Genomic DNA, 23,413 nt, shown 5'->3' on the forward strand with positions numbered 1-23,413 from the left:
ATATCAACTAACAAATCAATGGAGTTATATAGTAGAGAAATTTTCTGTGGTATATAAAATTATATCTGATCAAAAGCCTGTCAGTTTTACTAGTATTTAATAATTATTAATTATCTTAATAATTAGTAAAGTATTAAGCAACGATTGTCATGAGTGCTTACATTCATGAAGAGCCTAAGTGATAAGAGATAAAAAGTTAAAGAGGTCTTTTTTATCCAGGTTCTTTAGGAATAAACTAAATGTCAGCTACTTTTTCTCTTGTTTCTTTTTTTGAGAAGCAGAAATAGAGCGCTCCCAGCCACTGTTTCACTCCCTAAATGCTCACAAGGACTCGGGGGCTAAAGCTAGGAACCAGGAGCTCTACCCAGGTCTACACAAGGATGGCAGGAACACAATGACACAACCTAACACCACTGTGTTAAAAGGGCTGCAGTAGGAGGAAACTGGAGTCAGCAGCCACGGCTGGCCATCACACTGACAGTTCAGTGTGGGACACAAGCTTCTTCAACCACATCTTAGCCACCAGGCCAAGTGCACACCCACTCAACTACCATCCTGTAACATGTAAGTTAGGATAGCAGTTAACATTGCAACAGAACTTACAGATATCATATATCAGGCATCATATTTTACTTTTTAAAATTAGGTTGAACCTAGTATCCTATTCAAAGATATGAAAAATTATAAAATGAACATGCTGACACTGCATGTTACCTGGCATGACATATTAAATTATATTGCAAATCAATGTCTGTAGAGTAGCAAGAAACAACATAATTCTTAATTTTTAATGTAGCAGTCCTTCTTACATCCAGCTTTCGAAAAATAAATACTGTAAAATTCTAAAATTAAGTGTGATTGATTGACATAGTACCAGAAAACAATTTTATGTCCCAGAGGAAAAAGAAAACATCAAATTAAATAATAATCCAATTCAAATTATTGCAATAATTTTCATCTTTAAAATAATACTAAAACTTCATGTGAAAATATTCTGAAACTACTGAGTTTTATGATGACATTAGTCTGTATTTACTTCCTGATAAAAGTAAGTATACTGATGATTAATAACATCTTACAGCAGGTTGAGTATTTGATTAATAATATCTTACAAGAGGTTGAGTATTTTTTCTGAGAAAATTAATTACAAAGATTCAAATTTCTTTGACTCAGCAATGAGATTAAATTGCAATCGAAGATATTTATTCTGTTTCATTCTCCCTTAATTTGGAGCATCCAAACAACACTGGAATAAATACAAAGATGCAGAATTAATGAACTAATGAAAGTCATAAGACCAATAGGGTTCTTTGGATTTCAGATTTTCTTGATGTTTTTACTTTTCTTTAACATATGTAAAATTGTAGCAATGTTCTGAATGGTCAGAAAACTTTAGGGCAAAACATTCAATTTTCCAAATATAGCTTCTTTATATATAAAATTCAAATTCCCTCTTAGACTTCTAGCTTAAAGAGTGGATGGGGATAAATTTTGACAATTTAATATCCTTAACCTGGAAACAAGCAGTCAGACCAAAGGTATTTCTAGAGATTCAAAGAGTACCAGAGTATAGAACTTTAGAAATGGAACCCCTTTTTCATTAAAAAAAAAAAAAAACCTAAGAACAAATAAAAAATATAGACAATTGGGCCTAGTACAATAACTCAATTGGCTAATCCTCCCCCTGCAAGAGACATGCTTCCATATGGCTGCCAGTTCATGTCCTTGCTGCTCTACTTCGTGTCCAGCTCCTTAACTGCTGCTGGGAAAGCAGCAGGGCACGGCCCAAAGCCTTGGAACTCTACACCCAACTAGGAGACCCGGAGGAGGTTCCTGGTTCCTGGCTTCAGATCAGCTCAGCTCCAACCAATGTGGTCATTTGGGGAGTGGACCGCAAATGGAGCACCTTTCTAACTTTTGTTCTCTAACTCTGCCTTACCAATAAAAATAAACATTTAAAAATATACACACACAGTTTACTATGTGCATTACAGCTCTAATTTGATATACAATTTGGATTACAGATAATGGTGTACATGAAGAATCAAATAGTTAAAGAGTTGGAAGAGCAAACAGAAAATATTTTAACTGCACATACATCAAAGAATATGCATTTCAAATATAATTTGCTGACATTTTTCAAATTTTTCAAATAAGTATCCAAGAACCAAACTGCATCCAGCATAGTTTAAGAAGATTAAAAGGAGCAAAAAGGAGCAATTTACTAACTGAAATGCGAACATAAAAGTTCAGTTTAAATTATGCTGGGAACTTTTTAAAAATAAATTTTAAAAAAAGGAACAAAGAGCAGAAGAATGCAAAATCGAAAAGAAGGTAAGAAGAAGGAACAAAAGGAAAAGAAGAAAAAATGGGGGAGACTGCAAGAGAAGGAAAGAGTAAAAAGAAAGGCAGTTGCCACTCATAAAATTAAGAGATTCAAATTTGTAGTATTTTGAAAGACAATGAGTGTTTCATGTTTCCGAAGAAAAACAGTTATAATTATTACTGATAGATTTGCTGATTGGGCCACATTTATTCAAATCTCATTTGAAGATGAGATTTTTTTAAACATCTATTTATTTTTATTTGAAAGGCAAATCTACAGATAAGGAGAGAGAAAGAGAGATAGATACTTGGAACTGATGGTTCACTCCCCAAAATGGTCTTGCCAGAATTGGGCCAGTCCAAAGCAAGGAGCCAGGAGTTTCCTCCAGGTCTCCCATATCAGGAAAGGGGCCCAAGAACTTGAGCCATCCTCTGCTGTTCTCCCAAATGAATGGGAAGTGGAGCAGTAGGGATATGAACTGGCCCCCATATGGGATGCCACCTCTAGCAAGCAGAGAATAAAGCCTATTGAGCCAAAGTGCTGCCTTCATGAAGACAAGAATTTTTTAATCCATAATAACAAATGACCTATGAAGTCACCAATACAGTACTTTTTCTATTATATTCAGACATAGCTAAATGTAGATGACTTGTTCAGTGTTAAACAGTGTTTCTACAGACATAAAATACTGCTTACCTGTAGATAACTAGCATTAATAAAAGAGGAATACCAGCGTAACATAAATGAAACAGGTTGAATTTACTTAATGAAGGCCTTCAACTAAATGTTGGGAGTAGGAAAAAAACCTGTGCTCAGAGCCAAAACACAAACTACTTCCAGTTCTATGACTCCATGAATTTCAGCCTAGAAATCATGTCTATGGACATAATCTGGAACACAATATACAACATGACTGCTAAAGCTTACTTGGAAGAATCACAATATTATCAGTTCTTTAATTACCAATACTAAGGGAGAACAGCAAGAAAAAACGAAAGCTTTTCTTTGGCTCTGAGATTGATTCTATGAAATTATTTTCTTTCAAACACCTTTTCTTATGCCAACATTATATTTAGCATTCCATGTGAACACACTGATGATCACACAAGGCATTCCAGAAATAAACAATGAGACAGAGAAAAGTCACAGTTTAACCACTGATGAAAGCATCAACTTGAACTAAAACATGTAGTCCCTGGACACAATCTCAATCTTAATAAGTCATTTATCCAAATTGGCATTGTTTCTCCACCTATAAAATGAGGAAGGTAGGAAACTTGAATGGGTGAAAAGTAGACTAAGTAATTTCTACCTTTAAAGGTCTATAACCCAACGATAATCTAAATATGCAAAATCAAGAAACATATATACTGTATGTGAAAGCCCAGATTTCAAAATGATAGCATCATGGAATAGAACATGAAAGTTCATGGAAAATGACATTAAAAGATTACTTAATTTTGGTGCAAAAATATTTAAATTCATGCAGGTTTCCATAACATGTACTTAAGAATTTTTTCAACTTAAATTTTTAAGTAGCTTTGAATAGATTCAATGTCATTTGTAGTTACCATTCTAAGAACACAATATTTCCCCCTCCATTCTCTTCCTCTCCACCTCTGTCCCCCATCTCTAATTTCCACCTTGTTTCCTTCTCCATACCAATTTTGTCTTAAACGATGGCATATCTTAAAATTATATTAAGATGCAATTACTTCATCAGATAAGAATTTTAACAGATATAAAGCAGATCCAGCTATCCTGCTTCTAGGAATATACCCAACAGAAATGAAATCTGCACATGAGAAGGGGATCTGTAATCTTACATTTGCAGCAGCACAATCTATAATAACAAAGACATGGAAAAATCCAGATGTGCTTCCAAAGAAGAGTGGTTAAGAGTGGTTAAAGAAACTGTGTTACATCTACTCCATGGAATATTACTCAGCTATTAAGAAGAATGAAATTATATCATTTACAACTAGGTGGTCTCAATTAGAGACCATTATGCTCAGTGAAATGAGTCAATCACAAAAGAACAAACACCATATATTTTCTCTAATATAAGGAAACCATCATGGAAAGTGTAACTTCAATAACCTGATCCATACTAGTTGGTTTTTGTTTTGGGGGGTTTTTTGTTTATTTGTTTTTTTGGCTGCATCCCATGTGTTTTGATGTTTCTGATTTCAGTTTCATTTATTCCAAATGTTTTCTTTTCTCTTGTCGAATTCATCGCTGGCTCATGGATTATACGGTGGCATCTTTTTCCCAAGAGACTTTTGTGTTTCCTTTTTGTTACCCATGTGTTGGTTACTCAGTGGTGCATTTTTTCATGATGCTGCAATTTGTTGTTGTTGTGGCTGTTGTTCTAATTAATAACAGTTGTTGATCTTATTGTATGGGTTCTCATTTATGGGAATGTATAGTGATGGAGTATTAGGGACTAGCATATCCAGATGTGGGGGTACAATGAAACATGCATCCCTGCTTTCAAACAAAAGATGGACTCTCAATGAAACTGTTAGAAATGTGTAGACAATGGATGCTGGACTGTCTGACATTGTACCAGCAATGTCAGGGTGCACTTAAATAACAGACTGATGGAATAATGACTCCTCATGAAGGACTATGCTATTGTAGCAACATGGGGAAAATCCGTCAGGGGTGGGAATTTGGGGGATCCTAGTAAACTGTACCACAAAATTCAAAATAAAAATATAACAAAAAAAGAGGTATAAAGCAAAAAGATCCTAGTTGAGTGGGAATATAGACAATGGTTGTAAGCAAGAATTTATTAGAAAAAATTTTGATTTCAAGCATAAACAGCAAATTTTAAATTGATCACCGGTCATTAAAACTGTAATGGTATAGTATTTTTACTGACTGCTTTGGCAAAGTTATGAAGACTACATTTTATAAAACTATATTTGCAAGATAACTGATGCACAAATATTAATGTTTTCTTTTTAGTTATTTTTTAAAATTTTAGCATCCATATGTAAGAGAACATGCAGTATTTATCGTTCTGTATCTGGCTTATTTCATTCAACATGAGGTGCTCCAGTTTTATTTTTTTTAATGGTTGAATAATATTTCTGTGTGTGTATAACATTTTTTTAAATCCATTCATCTGATGATGGACATTTTGATTGGTTCCAGTATTTGGTTACTGTGAACAGTGCTGCTGTAAACATGGTGGTGTAAGTATTTATTTGATTCATTTTGTTAACTCTTTTGGGGTATATGCCCAGTAGTGGGATTGCTGGATCCTATGGCAAGTCTATCTATAGTTTTTCAAGACTTGCTCACACTACTTTCTACAATGGCTGTATTAACTTAAATTCTCATCAAGTGCATATATATTCCCATTTCTCTACAATGTTACTAACATTTGTAACTTTCTGTGTTTTAGGTTTTAGCCATTCTGACAGGGGTGAGGTGATAACTCATTGTGGTTATCGGATTTGAATCTCCTTATGCCTAGTGATGCTGAGCCTTTTTCCACATAGCTGTTGGCCGTTTGCATTTCTCCTTTTGAGAAAGGAGTCCTTTGCCCATTTCTCAACTGGATTGTATGATTTGACTTTGTTGAGTTTCTTAAGTTGCTGATATAGTCAAGATATTACGTCTTTGTTGGAGATGAGGTTTGCAAATGTTTTTCCCAGACCGTTGGATGTATAGTCACTCTATCGACTGTTTCCTTTACTGTACAAAAGCACCTGAGGCTTCTTTTTTAATATATGTTTATTTATTCATTTGTTTTTCAAAGAAAAAAGAAAAGACATAGGGATCTCCCATCTGCTCGTTCATTCCCCATACGGCTACAACAGCAGTAGTTGGGCTAATTCAAAGCCAGGAGTCAGGAGCTGCTTCTGAGTCCCTCATGAGGATTCACAGCTCCACCTCTGCTTCTTTCTTTGGCACATTAGTAGGAGCTGATTGCACATGGAGCAACTGAGATGTATACTGGTGCCCATATAGAATTCTAGCACCACAGGCAGAGGCTTAAACCACAGAGCCACAGCACTGGCTCAAGCAGCTGAGTGTGACACAGTCCCATTTGTTTAGTTTTTGCTTTTGTTGCCTGTATGGTTTTGATTTGTGGGTGTTATTCAAGAAGCTGTTCCCTACACAATGTCTTGGAGCATTTTCCCTACATTTTCTGCCAGAAACTTTGTGGTTTCAGATATTAAGTGTAGGTCTTTGACCCTTCTTGAATTGATCTTTGTATATGCGATCCCATATTGTGTATACTTTCTTCATTCTTTTAATTCTCTTTACATTTGTCAGATTTTGTTATCTCAAAATCATTGCTTTGGTGTCAAAAATTTTTCTCCACTTGGCCTGTTATATTATTACAGCTCTCACCTATATTGTTTTCACTTGAAGATTTCATCTCAGAGCCTCGCAATGGTAGCCTAGTGGCTAAAGTCTTCACCTTGAAAGCACTGGGATTCCCATATGGATGCCAGTTCATGTCCCGGTGGCCCTACTTCCCATCCAGCTCCCTACTTGTGGCCTCAGAAAGCAGTCGAGGATGACCCAAGGCCTTGGGACCCTGCACCTGTATGGTAGACCTAGAGGAAGTTCCTGGCTCCTGGCTTCAGATAGGTTCAGCTCTGGCCATTGCAGCTGCTTGGGGAGTGAATCAATGGATGGAAGATATTCCTCTGTCTCTCCTCCTCTGTATATCTGACTTTCCAATAAAAAAAAAACTAAAAAAAATTCATCTCCAAATTTTTTATTTGGTTCTTCCCGAATTCTAGCTCCTTAGCAATATTTTCATTCACATCAGTCACGGATTCTCTCATTTCTTTAATCTATGTATATTCTCTTGCATCTCACTGAGTTTCTTTACAATCATTATTCTGAATTCCATGTCTGTCATTTCATAGGTTTCCCTCAGTTTGGGATCCAAATCTAGAGTAGAACCGTGTTCCTTTGGAGGCACTACACTCCCTTGCTTTTTCAAGTTTCCAATGTCCCAACTTTAACATTTGCCAATCTGGTTACTTGCCCGATTGATTTTTCCTTCAGTTGATATACAGGATATCACTTGGCTTGTTGCTTTGGCGTTGGTTCTGGGTGAGCCCAGGAATTTAGTCTCAGAGTGATTTTTGTGTCACATTTAAGTGACACCGGTGACTATTTTCCGCAATTCTTTCTGGGTTTGTTTGTTTTAAATTGGAAAGACAGATCTACAAGAGGACAGACAGACAGAAAGATCTTCCTTCTGCTGGTTCACTCCCTAAATGGCTGCAATGGCCTGTGCTAAGCCAATCTGAAGCCAGGAGCTTCTTACTGGTTTCCACACAGGTGCAGAGTCCCAAGGCTTCAGATCATCTTCTACTGCTTTCCCAGCCACAAGCAGGAAGCTGAATGGGAAGCAGAGCAGCCAAAAAGAACCGGTGTCCATACAGGATCCCTGTGCATGCAAGATAAGATTTAGCCACTAGGCTATTGTCCCCAGCCTTTCCCTGCAGTTTGTAGGGATGGAAGTGTGGGTTTGAGATGAACAAAGGTTTCCTTGGGTGTGTATCTTTGATCCACAAATTCAGTGAGTTTAGTCTCCCCTTGTGAATGTGATAGACGGGGCTGTGTTTTGAGTGAATGCCCACCTTATCCTACAGATAAGTATGAGTGATGCCAGGTCTGTGGCACTATTGCTGTGCCAACGGGACTCTGTAATATGGATGGACTCTTCCTCAAATCCTGCTAGAAGCATTCAACTGTTTCTGAGGTTTATATTACCAACAGTCCTAGTTCTTGGCCAGGGAACTATGTATACACTGGAAAGCCAAGTGTATTCCAATGGCATTGACAAATCCAAAATGAATTGTTGCAGTCCGGGTGAGGCCATGTATAGCTTTTTTTTTTTTTTTTTTTTTTTTTTTTTTTTTTTTTTTTTTGGTGGGCTGGTTCTGATGCTAGCTCCCAAAAGCAAAGATGGATCCCCCAGGCTCATGAAGAGAGTGAGAGCATAGCTCTACTGCTAATGCCTCCAAGCTCCCCAGGTTCTAGATACAGGGGATCTGTCCCCTGACTTAGACTGTGAAGCTAGCAGAAGAATAGTCAGCCTGTGGAACTTCTCACTGTAGACTATGCCACTCTATAGGAGCAGCAAAGGGAAAGCAAACACAGCTTCCCTGCCCCAATCTGAGCAGTTGCTCAGACCCCAATCAGCTTCCACAGCTGATGGGAAAGTCATTGGGACTGTGGAGTTCCCTCTCTGATTAACAGTGAGTGGTGGTGAGCGGTGACTGCTTCCCTCCTTGCTGTGGTAGGTTGGCGGTGCACAGCTGCCAGCCGGCTGTGCTATGTGCCTCTTGTCCCACAGGTTTTTTTTTTTTTTGCTTAGTTTTTTTAATTTCTTCACTGATAATTTCTATCAGTGACACCACTGGGAATGTTTCCCATTTCATTTTTTGTTGTTCTTTTACTCTCAGAGCACCTTAAGTTAGTGTAGTTAAACAATATTCAGCTACCTTGCTGATCCAACATGCATTTTCTGTCAGTCTTTTGAACATTATCCATAAAGCCAGTATCATGTAGCATCATGATATAACTGGGAGAACAATGAAGCAGAAGTCAATGTATTCAGTACATTGAATCATAAAATATTAATATATATATGAAGTAAATGACTTTGTATCACACAACTAGAAGTGATAAGGAGACAGGATTATAATTTTCCAGTGTCTTCCCATGCCTATGGGAAGATATTAAGAAACATCTTACCAGAAAAAAATGAAAAAAAATTAAAATTTCATAATAAAATGCTTTTTAAAAAATTAGAAGCTCTGATAAAAGCAAATACATATAATTATCACAGAATTGCAATTAACCCTGTAATTCATCTTAAGAGACTAGTCAAATCTTTCCTATGTTTATAAGATGAACAACTTCCATTCATTTTGCTTAAGCATTCTAAATTACCAAAAGGAGACAGAACTCCAGAACTCATGCAATGAGCCACAGGAAAATATGTCTCAATGGTCATATAGTTTATGGATTGTAATGTGTAAGTCAGTAATGCTTTTACCAAACACTTCCTTGGAAATGAGGCTGGAATACAAATACCAATCCATTTTGGGACACTATTATTTTGAGAAATATTTATAATATTAATTTGGAAAAAAAGAATATATATATTTCAAATGTATTGCAAATTCAAATAAATCATAAATATATAATATATATTATAAATATATATAACATATATATAATATAAATTGTGACACCCCCCCAAAAGAGAAGCTTCACAGACACCACACTTAAAATCAAGTATGAGTAAGTCCTGCTTGTCATAAACCACAGAAAAAAAGAAACGATAAATGAGAAAGGAAAAGGCTGCGAGAGTTTTTAAAGCAATAATTGCCATATCTAAGAAACTATAATGAAAGAATCCAGCTCTAGAAAGATCCACTTGAAGCATTCTCACAAAGGGAAAACAGCGTAGGGGGAGATGGAGGAATAGCAGAGACTTCCTTGTGGTGGGCAGGATGGGACCAGTGAACACTCCTAGCACTCAGCACACTCGGACTCAATCACGGACTCATTAGCTTCCCTTGCTCTAATAATGGACATAAACTGGTGATGATTAATACATTTTCACAAGCCATAATGTATACTATCACATTACTTGGAACATAATCCCATAAATTAAAAAGAAGTTCAGTATTACAAAAGATAAAACCACAAAGGATAAAGCATTTTGGCAAATTTTTAAGTTTTTGAAGTGGTTTGTGTGAAGGCCCATGGCTTACAATAGCAGTACTCCATTAAGATGTCACTCACAGTGAATATTCTCATATTAAGAATAAAGATACTGAAAAAGGGAAGTAAGTTTCATAATGTGGTTTTGTTCCACTTTTCTCCCCAAAGCTACACATGACTCACATGGTCCTATTACATCTGCTATCCTCTCCATGTGATAATTGATTATTTTAGTTAATATTTCACACACAAGCATCTTCAGAAACATCCCTACCAATTTCTCAGCATTTTTTGCCTGGTGCCTCTCCAACCTCATAAGCCCAGCGGACTCGTGGCAACATGAGACAGTATCATCAGACTTAATTAGCTTCATCACATGTAACTAGATACTCAAGATTTTCAGTCCAAATAAGTGGCACTTACTTATGTCCATTTAATGCTGCATGGTGTAAAGCAGTGTAACCCGAACTGTCTGTGCAGTTCACATTGGGGCCTCGCCAGATGCTGCAAATAAAGCATAAGTGCAGAGTTAACAGTGAAGCAGGATTGTGCTTTGCAAAACAAAAAGAAGCTTGACAGTCCCAAAGCCAACAGTGTGCTGCATATGAAAATTTCACTTGTGTAGAAAATGACTGCCATCTTGTATGTATTCCCGTTGGAACAACTTCATTTAAGTGAAGCAGGGAAATTAAGAGCCAACCTCACAATCATTGGAAAGTATTAGCGAATGGGTGTTCACTGATGTTCATTAAAGTCTGTGTCCAAATATTCCCTACTATTTTCTATCATTACCTATCTGCTGGAAGCAATTAACTCTCAGTTACGCTATTCTACAAAAGAATAAATATTCCTGGCACCTCCTTCCTCCCTTTTAACACATCCTGAGATGGCAGCGATTTTAAGTTATAAGGTATTTCTGCATTATGGGAAGAATATACGATCTTCCTGCTGTTCTGCCTCTACCAAGGAAATGTAATCAATATTTCATACTTGAAAGTAAAATTGAAGGTCTGGATTGTTTTAACGCATAAGAGGATCTTAATGTTGCATTTATCACTGATTTTATTAGACAATACAGTCTGGAAGAACATGTAGCTATATAAAAAGTATATTACATCCTTGATCACAATTAAAACCATTTTTACTTTTTAGCTTTTAGAAAAATAAAACACCGAAAAACATTTTTTCTAAAAGGAGAGCAAAAAATAACTTTATCTGATGCTATTAAGACTATCAAACACCTCTAACATTAATTGCATGAACACAACATATTTATATCAACCGTATGCTGTATATTAAGAATGGAACAATCACTCAGATTCATAATTCCAAGTTCTTCTTTGTAAGTACATAATCTAAAGTAGAAGAAAGATGTATGAACTAATATTTGCAAAGCAGTGTGATCACTAAGGTTTCAGAGAGCATACAGGCATGTTCAAGCAGACTTCAGAAGCAAAGATCCTGCCTGATGTTCTATGAGGACAGGACCACAAAGACACTATAACAAAAGTGAACTACAGATCCATAAATCATTCATGAATAAAGATGAAAAACTTCTTTAACTTACGGTTACAGAAATCTACAACAATCTACATAAAGGAAACCAGTATTGCAAATTATGTTAACCTTTCATAATTTACCAAACTGACCTACTTCAAAAACCTTATGACTGCATCAGATATGATTGGCAAAATACCTAATAGAAGCTTTTATTAAAGTCACAGAACTTCATCAACTTGGTAATATAAACACATATCTTCAAAAATCTCCAGCTACTACATAACACTTAATGATGAAAGATGAAATGCTTTCCCCTTAAGATCAAAGACAGGGCAAGTATGTCTGTTCTAATCACTTCTATTCAATATTATACCAGTGATTTTAACCAATGCAATTGCCACAAATGCAGTGACAAGGAAAAAACAAGATATCAAGCAACTCAGATGCTCATTTCTCACATCAGCACATCTGAACTCAACAACCAGCTAAGGCTTTTCATTCCATCTTCCTGCTGTTGCAGACCTGAGTGGCAGCAATAATGACTCAAACCTGATTGGGTTCCTGCTACCCCCATGGGAACCCTGTGTGGGGCTGCCAGCTTCCAGATCCAGGTTTGTTCCCAGGGCAGGCACAAAACAAAACAAAAAAAAAAAAAAAAAAAAAAGCAAAACAAAAAACACAGAAAGAAAAACTACAGAGTGAAGCAGTGATCGTAAGTTCTCTCTCCGTGTGTCTCTCTTTTTCTCTCTTCCCCCCCTCTCTTCCGAATTTCCTTTCTTCCTCTCTCCTTCCTCCCTCTCTGCCTCCCTCTCCTCCCTCTCATCCCTTTCCTTCACACTCTTTTTTTTCTCTTTCTCTTTCTTCCCCTGCCCCAGAAAATAATTGTAAGGAAAGCACAATATCTGTTTTATTTAAAAAAATAGTTACGTATATGGAAAATAGTACAGAATTTACAAAAAGCTACCAGAATTTAAAAGCGAGTTTAATTGAGGGTAGTTACATGAAAGTAATAGAACTGGCTCTTATCTCTCATGTTCCTGTGGAAAATTTTTTCAAAACAAATGTTAAAAAAATAAAGATGAACATGTGAGAAAATCAGCAAAGAAACAGAGCTAATCTATACTACTAACCAATGGATCTGGTTGGTATCTACAGAACATTTTATTTAACCAACATCCTTTTCATTAGTAAATGGAACATTCTCTATAAAATGCCATACACTAAACTATAGAACAAGTTCAGAAATTTGAAAAATTTTGAAATCACATCACATATCTTTTCTGATCACAGTGGAATGAAGTTGGAAATTAACAGCAAAAGAAACTAGAAAACAAACGGAGACAGAACAACACACTCCTCACAAACAGTGAGTCACAAAAAGAAATCAAGAGGGAAATTTAAAAATACATTGAAATGAATGAAAATGGCAATATGACATCAAAATTTATCAGATACAACAAAAACAATGATAAGAGAAGGACTCACAGCAACTGTATTCTCCACAATCAACTGGAACACATCAAATACAGAAGCTAACAGTTCATCTCAAGGATCTAAAAAATAATAAAACTCCAACTTGGTAGAAGAAATAATTTACATAATAAAGTAGAATACAAAAAATTTAAATTAGTGAAATGAAGAGCTGTTATTTTGAAAAATAAACTGATGCATCATTGATCCAATTGACCAACAGTAAGAGAAAAGCCAAATCTATAAAAATAAGAGATGAAAAAGAAGGTATTTCAACTGATAGCACAGAAATACCAAGGATAATTAGTAATTATTACAGTTCGATGTCAGCAAACTGGAAAAGCGACAAAACAGATGACTTGCGAAAGAGGTACAACTCATCAAAATTGAGGCATGAAGACGTAGCAAACACAAAAAAACCAACATGAAGTCTGAGAGCCTCCCACTCCCTGCCCCAAAAGTGTCCAGGACTGCATGGCTTCACTGGAGAAATCTATCGAATTTTAAATAATTAAAACCAATCATTTCTCAACCATTCAAATTTGCAGAATGGAGAGAATCCTCCTAAACATATGTAGCCAACATTACCTCAATTCCAATATCAAAAAAGGCTGCAACTATAAAGAAGAACTTACAGACCAACAGAAGCACTGAACATAGGTTCAAAAATTTCAACAAAAATAGTAGCAGAGCAATCAAAAACAATAAAAAGTCATTCATTTAATTAAGTGTAATTTGTCTCAAAGATTCAAAGATGATTCAACATATGTAAATCAATAAACATGATATACCGTACCAACAAAATAAATAAAATTTATGTCAGTTGATATAGTAAAACTACCAGATAAAATACAACATGCTTGAATGAGTAAAACATTTTTCACTAAACAGATCAAAAGCAAATATACCTTAGTTTATTAGTAATACAGACAATGGCTGTAAAAAATAGAAAAATGATAATTTCATTCATATATAGTAAATTATGAAGCAATCATGTATCATTCAAACTATACTAGCATAAAATTCTTTTTTAAGAATTATTACTTATTTTTATTGGAAAGACAGATTTACAGAAACAAGGAAAGACAGAAAGGTAGGTTTTCCATCCGCTGATTCACTCCCCGAGTGGCCACAACAGCCAGAGATGAACCAGTCTACAGCCAGGAACTTCTTTCAGGTATCCCACACAATTGCAGGGTTCCAAGGCTTGGGGCCATCCTCACTGCTTTCCTAGGCTGCAAGTAGGGAGCTGGATGAGAAGTGGAGCAGCTGGGACAAAACCCAGCACCCATTATGGGATCCCAGTGTGTACAAGGTGAGGATTTAGCCACTGAGCCATCTCACCAGGCCTGTAGTATAACATTCTCAAACACTGGTTTGACAAAGATATAAAACAAAGCTTTATAAAACTACATTTACAGAAATAATGATACACAAAACCAGATGTTTCTTTTAATATTTTTGCTTTTTAAATTTTAGCCCTCCCCCATCCCCAGCAGGTGATATTTGTCTTTCTGGTACTGCCTTATTTCACTGAATATGATGTCCTACAGTTGAGGTCATTTATCTGATCACACACACTTTGGTTGATTCTAAATTTGAGTTGTCATAAACAGTGCTGCTATAAACATGTGGCACAGGTAAGTATCACTTATTCATCTGTACAAATCTTTTGAGACTAAACCCACTGGTGAGACTGCCACATCCTATGGCAAGTCTTTGTCTACTTTTTAAAGAAGTATCGATAACGTTTTTCCAGTGGCTGCATGAATTTACATCACCACTAGAAGTATATAAATAAGTATACTACAATGTTTCCTTTTCTCCTACACCCTCACCAGCATTCATTACTCTCTGTTTTCGATTCCAGCCATCTGATAGGAGTGAGGTGATCTTATTACAGTTTTGATTCACATTTCCCTGATGGCTAATGATGTTGGGTATTTTTTTCCATAGATTTTTTTTTTTTTTTTGCCATTTGTATTTCTTTAAAGACTGTCTCTTGAAGTCCTTTGCCCATTTCTCAACTGGGTTGGTTGTTTATTGTTGTTGAGAATTTTAAGTTGCTGATATATTCAGGATATCAATCCTTTGTGAGAGAGGTAGTTATAAATCATACCATTAGAAGAACAAAAACCATATGGTCATCTCAATAGATACAAAAAGTATTGGATGAGATTCAACAAAAAATAGACATGTGGATCAGTTCAACAGAATAGAAATTTCAGGAATTAATCCACAAGCAATTAATCTTCGGCAAATGAGCTAAATCGCTCCCTGGAAAAAGCACAATCTCTTCAACAAATAATGCGAGAAAACTGTACCTCCACATGCAAACATATGAAATGAGGCACTTTCATTACATCCTATGCAAAAAATCAACTCAGAATGGATCAAGGACTTAATTCTAAGACTGGAAATTTTCAAGTTACTATAAGAAAACTATAATATAGGGAATTAATGCAAGACATTAGGATAGGCAAAGACTTTTTGGATAAGAATAGGAGTGCTCTGACCACTGCTACTTAATATAGCTCTTAAATATTTATGAGAGTCTTCAGCAAAGAAAAAGTCATCAAAAGGATACAAATTAGAAAAGAGTAATTCAAACTATCCTTGTTTGCAGATAATATGATTTACTATATAGGAAAACAAAAAGACTCTTTTAGGAGACTATTGAGACTCATAGAAAAATTTGGTAAAGTTACAGGATATAAGATCAATATCCAGAAATCAATAGTTTGTATACACAAACAGTTCCATAGCTGAAAAAGAACTTGTAACATCAATCCCACCCACATGAGCTGCAAAAATTTTAAATGTCTTGGAATAAATTTAGTCAAGCATGTAAGAGTGAGCTACAATGAAACTTATAAAATATTAAAGAAAGAAAAAAGAACCCACCCAAACATGGAAGAATCTGCTATGTTCATGGATGAAGTTTCCAAACTACCCAAAGCAATTCACATATATATATAATATTATCCCAATCCAAATACCTATGGCATTCTTCTAAAGTCTAGGGAAAAATGATAAAATTCATATGGAAACACACAAGACCGCAAACAGCTAAAGCAATCTTAAACAACAACAACAAAATTATATAGAGCCATCACAATATCAGGCTTCATCATGTTCTGCAGGGCAAATGTAATTTTAAAAAGTTTGATACTGTCACAAAAATAGATATTCAAATAATGCAAGAGAATAGAAATCTTAGAAATGAACCCACACATCTATAACCAAACAATTTTGACAACCAAAGTCAACCCAGGGATAGAGGACAATCTCTTCAACAAATGATAATGAGAAAACTGGATCTACACGTGCGGAAGCAAGAAACGAGACCCTACCTTACATACTATACAAAAATAAACCCAGAATTGATCAAGGATCTAAGGCTATGCCTGATGCCATCCTATTACTACAGGAAAACACTGGGAAAATTCTGAAAGTCATAGGTATCAGCAAAGGCTTCTTAGGAAAGCACAAGCAACTGACATAAAAAACAAACTAGCTACACCAAGCTAAGAAGCTTCTGTACAGCAAAGGAAGCAATTAGCAAGGTGAAGAGGTAACCAACTGAACGAAAAAAAATTGCAAATGGTGTATTCAATAAGGAATAATATGAAGAATATCTAAGAAACTCAAGACACTACATAACCACCAGAATTCCAGCAAAGAAAGGGGGTGGGGGGAATGCCAAAAAATACTTCTTTAACTGGTGAACTACACAGGACCAACAGATTAATGCTCAGAAAAAATGCTCAGGACAACTACAATAAGGGAGATGAAATAAAAACCCCAATTAGGTGTCACTTCAGTCAAGCTGAAATAGCTGTCATTTAAATATCAGAAAATAACGAGTACTGGCAAGGATGTAAGGAAAAAGATACCTTCATACACTGTTAAGTAAAACATAAACTGTACAACCATTGTAGAAGACAGCATGGAAGCTCCTCCGAAAATGAATAATAGACTTATCATATGACCAAGTTATCATGGGAACACACCCAAAGAAATGAAGTCAGCATATAAAAAAGTTGCATATAATCTTACGTTTATTGAAGCTCAACTCACAATAGCTAATATATGAAATCAACACAAATGTCTATCAACAGATGAATTAATAAATAAAACACACACACATTTTAAGCAGATTTTCAACCTGGCTTCAGCCTGACTCATACTCAGGTTTGGGGGCCATTTGGGGTCTGAACCAGTGGATGCTAGATCTCTTCTCTCTCTCTCTCTCTCTCTCTGCCTTTCAAATAAATAAATCCTTAAAAAAATAAAATTAGAAATAAGGAAAAAAGCATTTCCATTTGCAATAACATCCAAAAACAAAACTATCTAGGAATAAACAAAATTCAGGAGATGAAGAACATATATGTATTAATGTTATATATGTACAGATGACATGTGTATACACAAGTTATATATTGTATAAATGACATGCACACATAACATACATACACATATAGCATACACACATAACATGTATGCATATGTGTGCTATATGTGTATATATAACATATATGTGTATATATGTCAATTTGTGTATGCATAAGTTACCTCTAAAAGAAAAACACGCTCTGGCCATTTGTCACAACCTAAGGTGTACAGCACACTATGCTAAATGAAATAAGCTAGACACAGATGCAAAATATTACACAATACAGAATTCAACAAGCATTCAACTATAAGAAACAAATAAAAAAGTTCTCTGTCTTCAGGGGAACTAGGGATATAATATATGCTAGGAAATACAATATAGTTAATAGATAATAACATCATACCACATATATAGGATTCATAACAAATGAGCAAAGTTTGCTTCTTTTGACATACAAAATCAGCAACTAGTTACCTTTTTTTACTATCTATATGTATCCTATAACATCATTTCACATGCTGGCAAAATTTGTATCTTTTTAAAAATTACAGCAAAATACTACAACACATCTATCACAGTTGTTATTTAAAAAGATTTTATGTACTCACTATGCTTGGGAAACACCCTGATAGTTTCTTAAAAGTTGCCTCTACCAAAAAAAAAAAAAATCAATCCTACAACCATCATATAATCCTGTCACAAAACAAAAAAACTCTACACAAAGACTTGTACATGAATAAACATAACTGCTTTATTTGTAATAGGATATAACTGAAACAAACTAAATGTCATTTCCATACAAAGGAATATTCCTCAAAACAAAAAGGAATGAAACTGATCTAACAAGATTGTTGAAAACCTAAACCAAATAAATTTTAGGATTCCTTCTTCTCAAAACAGCAAAATGACAACTCCTCCATCTTATAAGCAGAATAGGACATTCATTCACTTGCATGAACAAGACACTTGATCTCTAGACTTAGCGGATAACAGCAAGATTTTTTTTTAATTCATAATTATAAAGACTGTTTTCAAAGAGTTTGCAGGGCCTGGCGCCATGGCCTAACAGCTAAAGTTCTCGCCTTGATTGCACCAGGGTCCCATATGGGCGCAGATTCTAATCCCAGCAGCTCTGCTTCCCATCCAGCTCCCTGCTTGTGGCCTCAGAAAGCAGTTGAGGATGGCCTAAAGATTTGGGACCCTGCACCCGTGTGGGAGACCCAGAAGAAGATCTGGGCTCCTGGCTTCAGATCAGTGCAGCACCGGCCATTACAATCACTTGGGGAGTGAATCATCGGACAGAAGATATTTCTGTCTCTCCTCCTCTCTGTGTATCTGACTTTTCAAAAAAATAAATAAATCTTTAAAAATATTAATAGAGTTTGCAATCTAATTAGAGAAAAATACACAGAAGCCAAAATACCAAGGGAGCTCAGCCCACATAACACAGAAAAATCCAAATAATTATTCATTAGTTTTGTTGTTTTTGTCCTAAAATAAATGCTAAAGTGGACAACTTTGTAACTCCCCAGATGAATGCTACTGTTTAACGCAGCGCCAATAGAAACCTCTACAGGGTTTTTGAGGGAAAAGTGGAAAACAAGCTGTAAACTGCAACTAGCCGAATTTACAGGGGGCGAAAAAAGTGAAAGACGCACTAATGGGATCAATATACCACCAGTTATACAACATATTATAAAACAATACTAGAAAAACAAAAAAATAAAAAAAAAAACAATACTAGAGAAAAGTTACCCAAGTGCCAGAATATAGGGATCAGTGACTTCAAGAGCTTCCCTGGAAACAGGGCAGCAATACATATCATAAAGCTGACATTTGAATAGAGGAGGAAAAGGAAAAAAAAAATCACTCAATAAAATAGTCCTGAGAAAAATATCCAAGTCTCTGCCTCACATAATTTAGTAAAATTAAGTCTCACATTTTGTGTGCCTGGCTTCTTCTGAAAGCTCAGCTCCCACTCTTTTCTCAAACACCCATTTCACCAGCACAGCTCACCTTAAAAACCTCAAGGAGATTTACATCCAGGACTGTTGTATTTGAAATTCTCAGATAATTATATGGTTTCATCTCTCTGTTCAAATGCTACCTCTTCAAGAAACTCCCCCAAAATGATTAGTCAGTCAAAAACAGCACACTAACATCATTCCCTTTCCCCTTATTTATCGAACATGCCACAATCTGACATTATTACATACTTGTCATTCTGTATCTGCACACTAGAATAGAAAGTTAACCACTTAAGGCAGTATGTGCTAAATGAATTATAAATGAATACATATGTTAAACTGTCAATCTCACTGACAAGAAAGCAAAAAGGATGCTTTTAAATCAAATTGGAAAAAATATCTGTGATGGATAAGATCAAGAAAAAATATAATACTCTGGTATTGAAAATTGTAATGGGCACAGTGTTTCTAGAAAGAATTTTGATTATGTCAAATTTTAAAATGAAAATGTCTTACCTAGAAATTCTACCTATAATGAATCATTTTAGGAAGCAATTAAGAGTCCTCGCAAATATTTAGGTACAGAAGTATTTATCACAGCACAGCTTAGAATACTAATAGCTGTGCAATTCTTTCTTCTATCAAATGCTGCTTAGAACAGTTATTGTGTTTACTCTAACCAGCTGGATTTCTCACACTCCTCTAACACCAGATGTTGGCACTCATCTTTCTCCCCACTTAGCAAAGACGCTTATCCTGTCTTGCTTGCCAGCTCTTTCATACAAGTCCCAACAGTAAAGGGGCTGAAATGCCTACTGATGAGTTTTTAGCTTATGTCATTCTCTCCAGGAGACAAAGATAGCAGCCAAGGAGGCCAGAAAGGACATAGTTTTGTTTAGCTTTATACAACGTTTCAATATTAGTGACAAATAAAGAGCTATTACTATCCTGCGAAGTAAAATGTAAAGTCACACTAAAACTAACAACAAAGCAGAAAAATAAGCAGATGATACTAACAAGCAATTCACACAATAGGAAATATAAATGGCTAATAAACACTTTGAAAATACACTCAACTTGTGCCTAGAAAAATATGCAAACCAGAAAGTTGGTGGCCAGAGACAGTACCACAGCATTGTAGGCTAAACCTCAGCCTGTGGCATCCCATCAGTGTGCTTGTTTGAATCTCAGTTGCCTCACTTCTGATACAGCTCCCTACTTATAACCTGGAAAGAGCAACAGAACTTGGCACCAAGTCCTTCAGCCCCTGAAATCAGATGGGAGATCTGGAGGAAGCTACCTGCTTTAAATTAGCCCAGCAACAGCTGTTATGTCTACTTGAGGAGTCAATCAGCAGATGGAAGCCCTCTCTCTTAACTCCGCCTTTCAAGTAAAAATTTAAAAATCTTTTTTTAAAAGACTGTCAATTTTTTTAACCATGAGTTCAAAATGTTGAAGAAATTGTTCATAACAAAAATGGAGACAATATTATGTATAGTCATTTTCAAAAACTATTGGCTGAAATGTAAGTGAAAAATAACATGGCAATATCTAATAAATATGAATATCCTGACTCAATAATTCTGCTTTTCATAGTTGATGCCTATGAATTAGAACAGTAATATGAACTATGCAAAGTAATTGCTGAGAAAAATTGAGATTCGTTTACACCATAGAATATTATTCAAATAGTAAGTACATTGGTTTACATATATTGACCTTGAATGTTAATCAAAACATATTAAGTTAAAAAAAGGCAAAATGTATATTTGTATGTAGCTTAATATCCCAAAATGCTTCAAATGTACTGACTCATTAATATATATATATAATGAATATAATATACATGTTATTTCTTTGGAATAGATAAGCAATATTTGCATTAACACAGAAAAATCCATGCAAGGGTGGGTATTTTTGTAGCAGTATAGCCACTGGAGATGCCAGTACCCCATATGAGAACGTCTGGTTTTCAGAATTAATCCACTCTCCACTCCAGCTTTCTGCTAATCCACAACTGGGAAGGCAGCAGGTGATGGTTCAACTTGGACCCTGCTTCCCATGCAGGAGATCTGAATTGAGTTCTGAGCTTCTGGCTTTTGTCTGGCCCACACCTTCGTATGGTGGCCATCGAAGAATGAATCAACAGAAGGGAGAGCCCCATCTCTCTCTCTCTCTTCCTCTCTGCCTTTCAAATAAGCAATAAAAATTAACAGTGAATATTTTCAAGAAGAAAAATACATGCAAAAATACATTATTCATTATCTGAATTATTTGAACAGCTAAAATTACTAAACATTTCTATAAGTAGGAAAAAAGGTATTAATAGCAAGGAGAGCCCTAGCTGTGGGCAACAGCTTAGGTAGCACTGTACCTAGGCAGATGCTACACTGCTGGGAGAAAAGCAGCTAAGAGTGGGTGGGAATGTTGGGAATAGTTAATGCCAAACTTGTTAACCTTACCACTGTGTCAGCACAGTCGCCTAGCCTGTTCTATTATGTTTTTCTAAAGATATGTGGAGAGGGTGCCAGGTCCATGAACCCCAGGAATGGGGGGTCTGGCAGAGCCCAGGATGCCTGGCCTGGGTTCTTAGGCCCACCTGAGTGGGGGTTCATGAACCCCCAGGGGTAGGAGGACCAGTGAAGCCTGAGTTGCCTGGCTTGGGCCCTTAGGCCTGCCTGTGCAGTAAGTGCCAGGTCCCTGAGCCCTTGTGATCCCTGTATTGCCTGGCCTGCATCCTTAGGCCTGCCTAGGTGGTAGGTGCTAGGTCCATGAGCCCTGAGGGTGGCAGTCTGGCAGGGCCCGGGTACCTGGCCTGGGTTGCCTGGCATAGGTCCTTTGGCCTGCCTGTGTGGTGGGTGCCAGGTCCCTGAGCCATAGTGGTGGGAGGTCTGGCAAGCCCAGGTGCACACGGAGGATATGGCAGCCCATTGGGGCCTGCAGAGGACATCTGATACCATAGCAGAGGAAGGAGGACAGAACAAACTGGACAACTTCCCCAACCAAGCCATGACAGCAAATATCTGGGTGAATAGAGACTCTAAGGTCAACTATGTCAACCAATGGACATTAGATGTATTTCTTCATCCTTGGATTGGTGTGATCAACAGCATTTCAGAACTATCAAAACTACTTAAGCAGAACCTTCAGAACATGCTCCACATCAGGGAACCTGGGTTGGTATTGGGTGGCTGTTCCCCATCTCTGAATACTGGGTGTTTGGGAGGCTGGGTGTGGCTTCTCCCCTCATCCTCCCCTTTCCCCCAAATACAGGAAGAAGCAGAAGTCAGGTGAGTAGTCTCTTTTAAAAGCATGGGGAGAAGCAAAAATGTTAGAATAAACAGTGATGAACAAAGAGAGACTGGAGAGGGAATAAATTAAAATAGAGATGCCTAAATGAAACCCATGGGAGATGGCATCTGTAACAATACAGTAAGAACAAGAAAATGACTGAGGTTTCTACCAAGAGCAAAATGCACGGATAGTGACAGCTTTCCATTCAAGAGAACTGCAAAGGTGATAGTATCATTTCAGGAGCATGAAGTTTTAGTTAAACCTGATTGCCACATTATGTTACTCAGAAAATCTCAGGAAAAGGATAGGGAAGTGTGTATATTGTCCATAAACTCTAAAATGCAGATTTCTAAGCTTCACATATTATGAGACTCAATAAGTAAGTAGGTAGGTAGATAAACAGATAATAAAGAGATGTAGTTAAATAAACAGATGGATAGATAGAGCTGGATAGACAGATATTTGAGTCTTCAGCCATACCATCCTGAATGCATCTGTCTCATGTGATCTCAGAAAATAAGCGGGGTCATGTCTGGTTAATTCTTGGATTGGAGGTAGACATTGAATAACGAAAAAATAATGTGTATTACTAAAATAATATTAAAGGTCTACAGACTTCATTTAGCCATAATATCTCAGTTCCCCATTAGCAAAAATTAATTACAATAGGAGAGGAGCATGAAGAAATTCCAGTGAGTATCTCCTTTATCTAAAATAGACACGGATAGGTCTTGTTTTGTT

General features: G+C 36.3%; 1 protein-coding gene across 4 annotated transcripts in view; it reads right to left on the reverse strand.

The window, feature by feature from the left end:
- Positions 1–23,413, reverse strand: part of ANKS1B (ankyrin repeat and sterile alpha motif domain containing 1B) — a 1,050,054-nt gene that overhangs the window by 884,428 nt on the left and 142,213 nt on the right. For all 4 annotated transcript variants that reach the window (XM_036492291.2, XM_036492289.2, XM_004583128.3 and 1 more), the window contains exon 2: positions 10,469–10,549. In XM_036492291.2, the coding sequence (XP_036348184.2) occupies positions 10,469–10,549 (81 nt within the window). The remainder of the gene's footprint in view (positions 1–10,468; positions 10,550–23,413) is intronic.

This window comes from Ochotona princeps, chromosome 15, assembly GCF_030435755.1.
Source record: "Ochotona princeps isolate mOchPri1 chromosome 15, mOchPri1.hap1, whole genome shotgun sequence".
Taxonomy (NCBI): Eukaryota; Metazoa; Chordata; class Mammalia; order Lagomorpha; family Ochotonidae; genus Ochotona; species Ochotona princeps.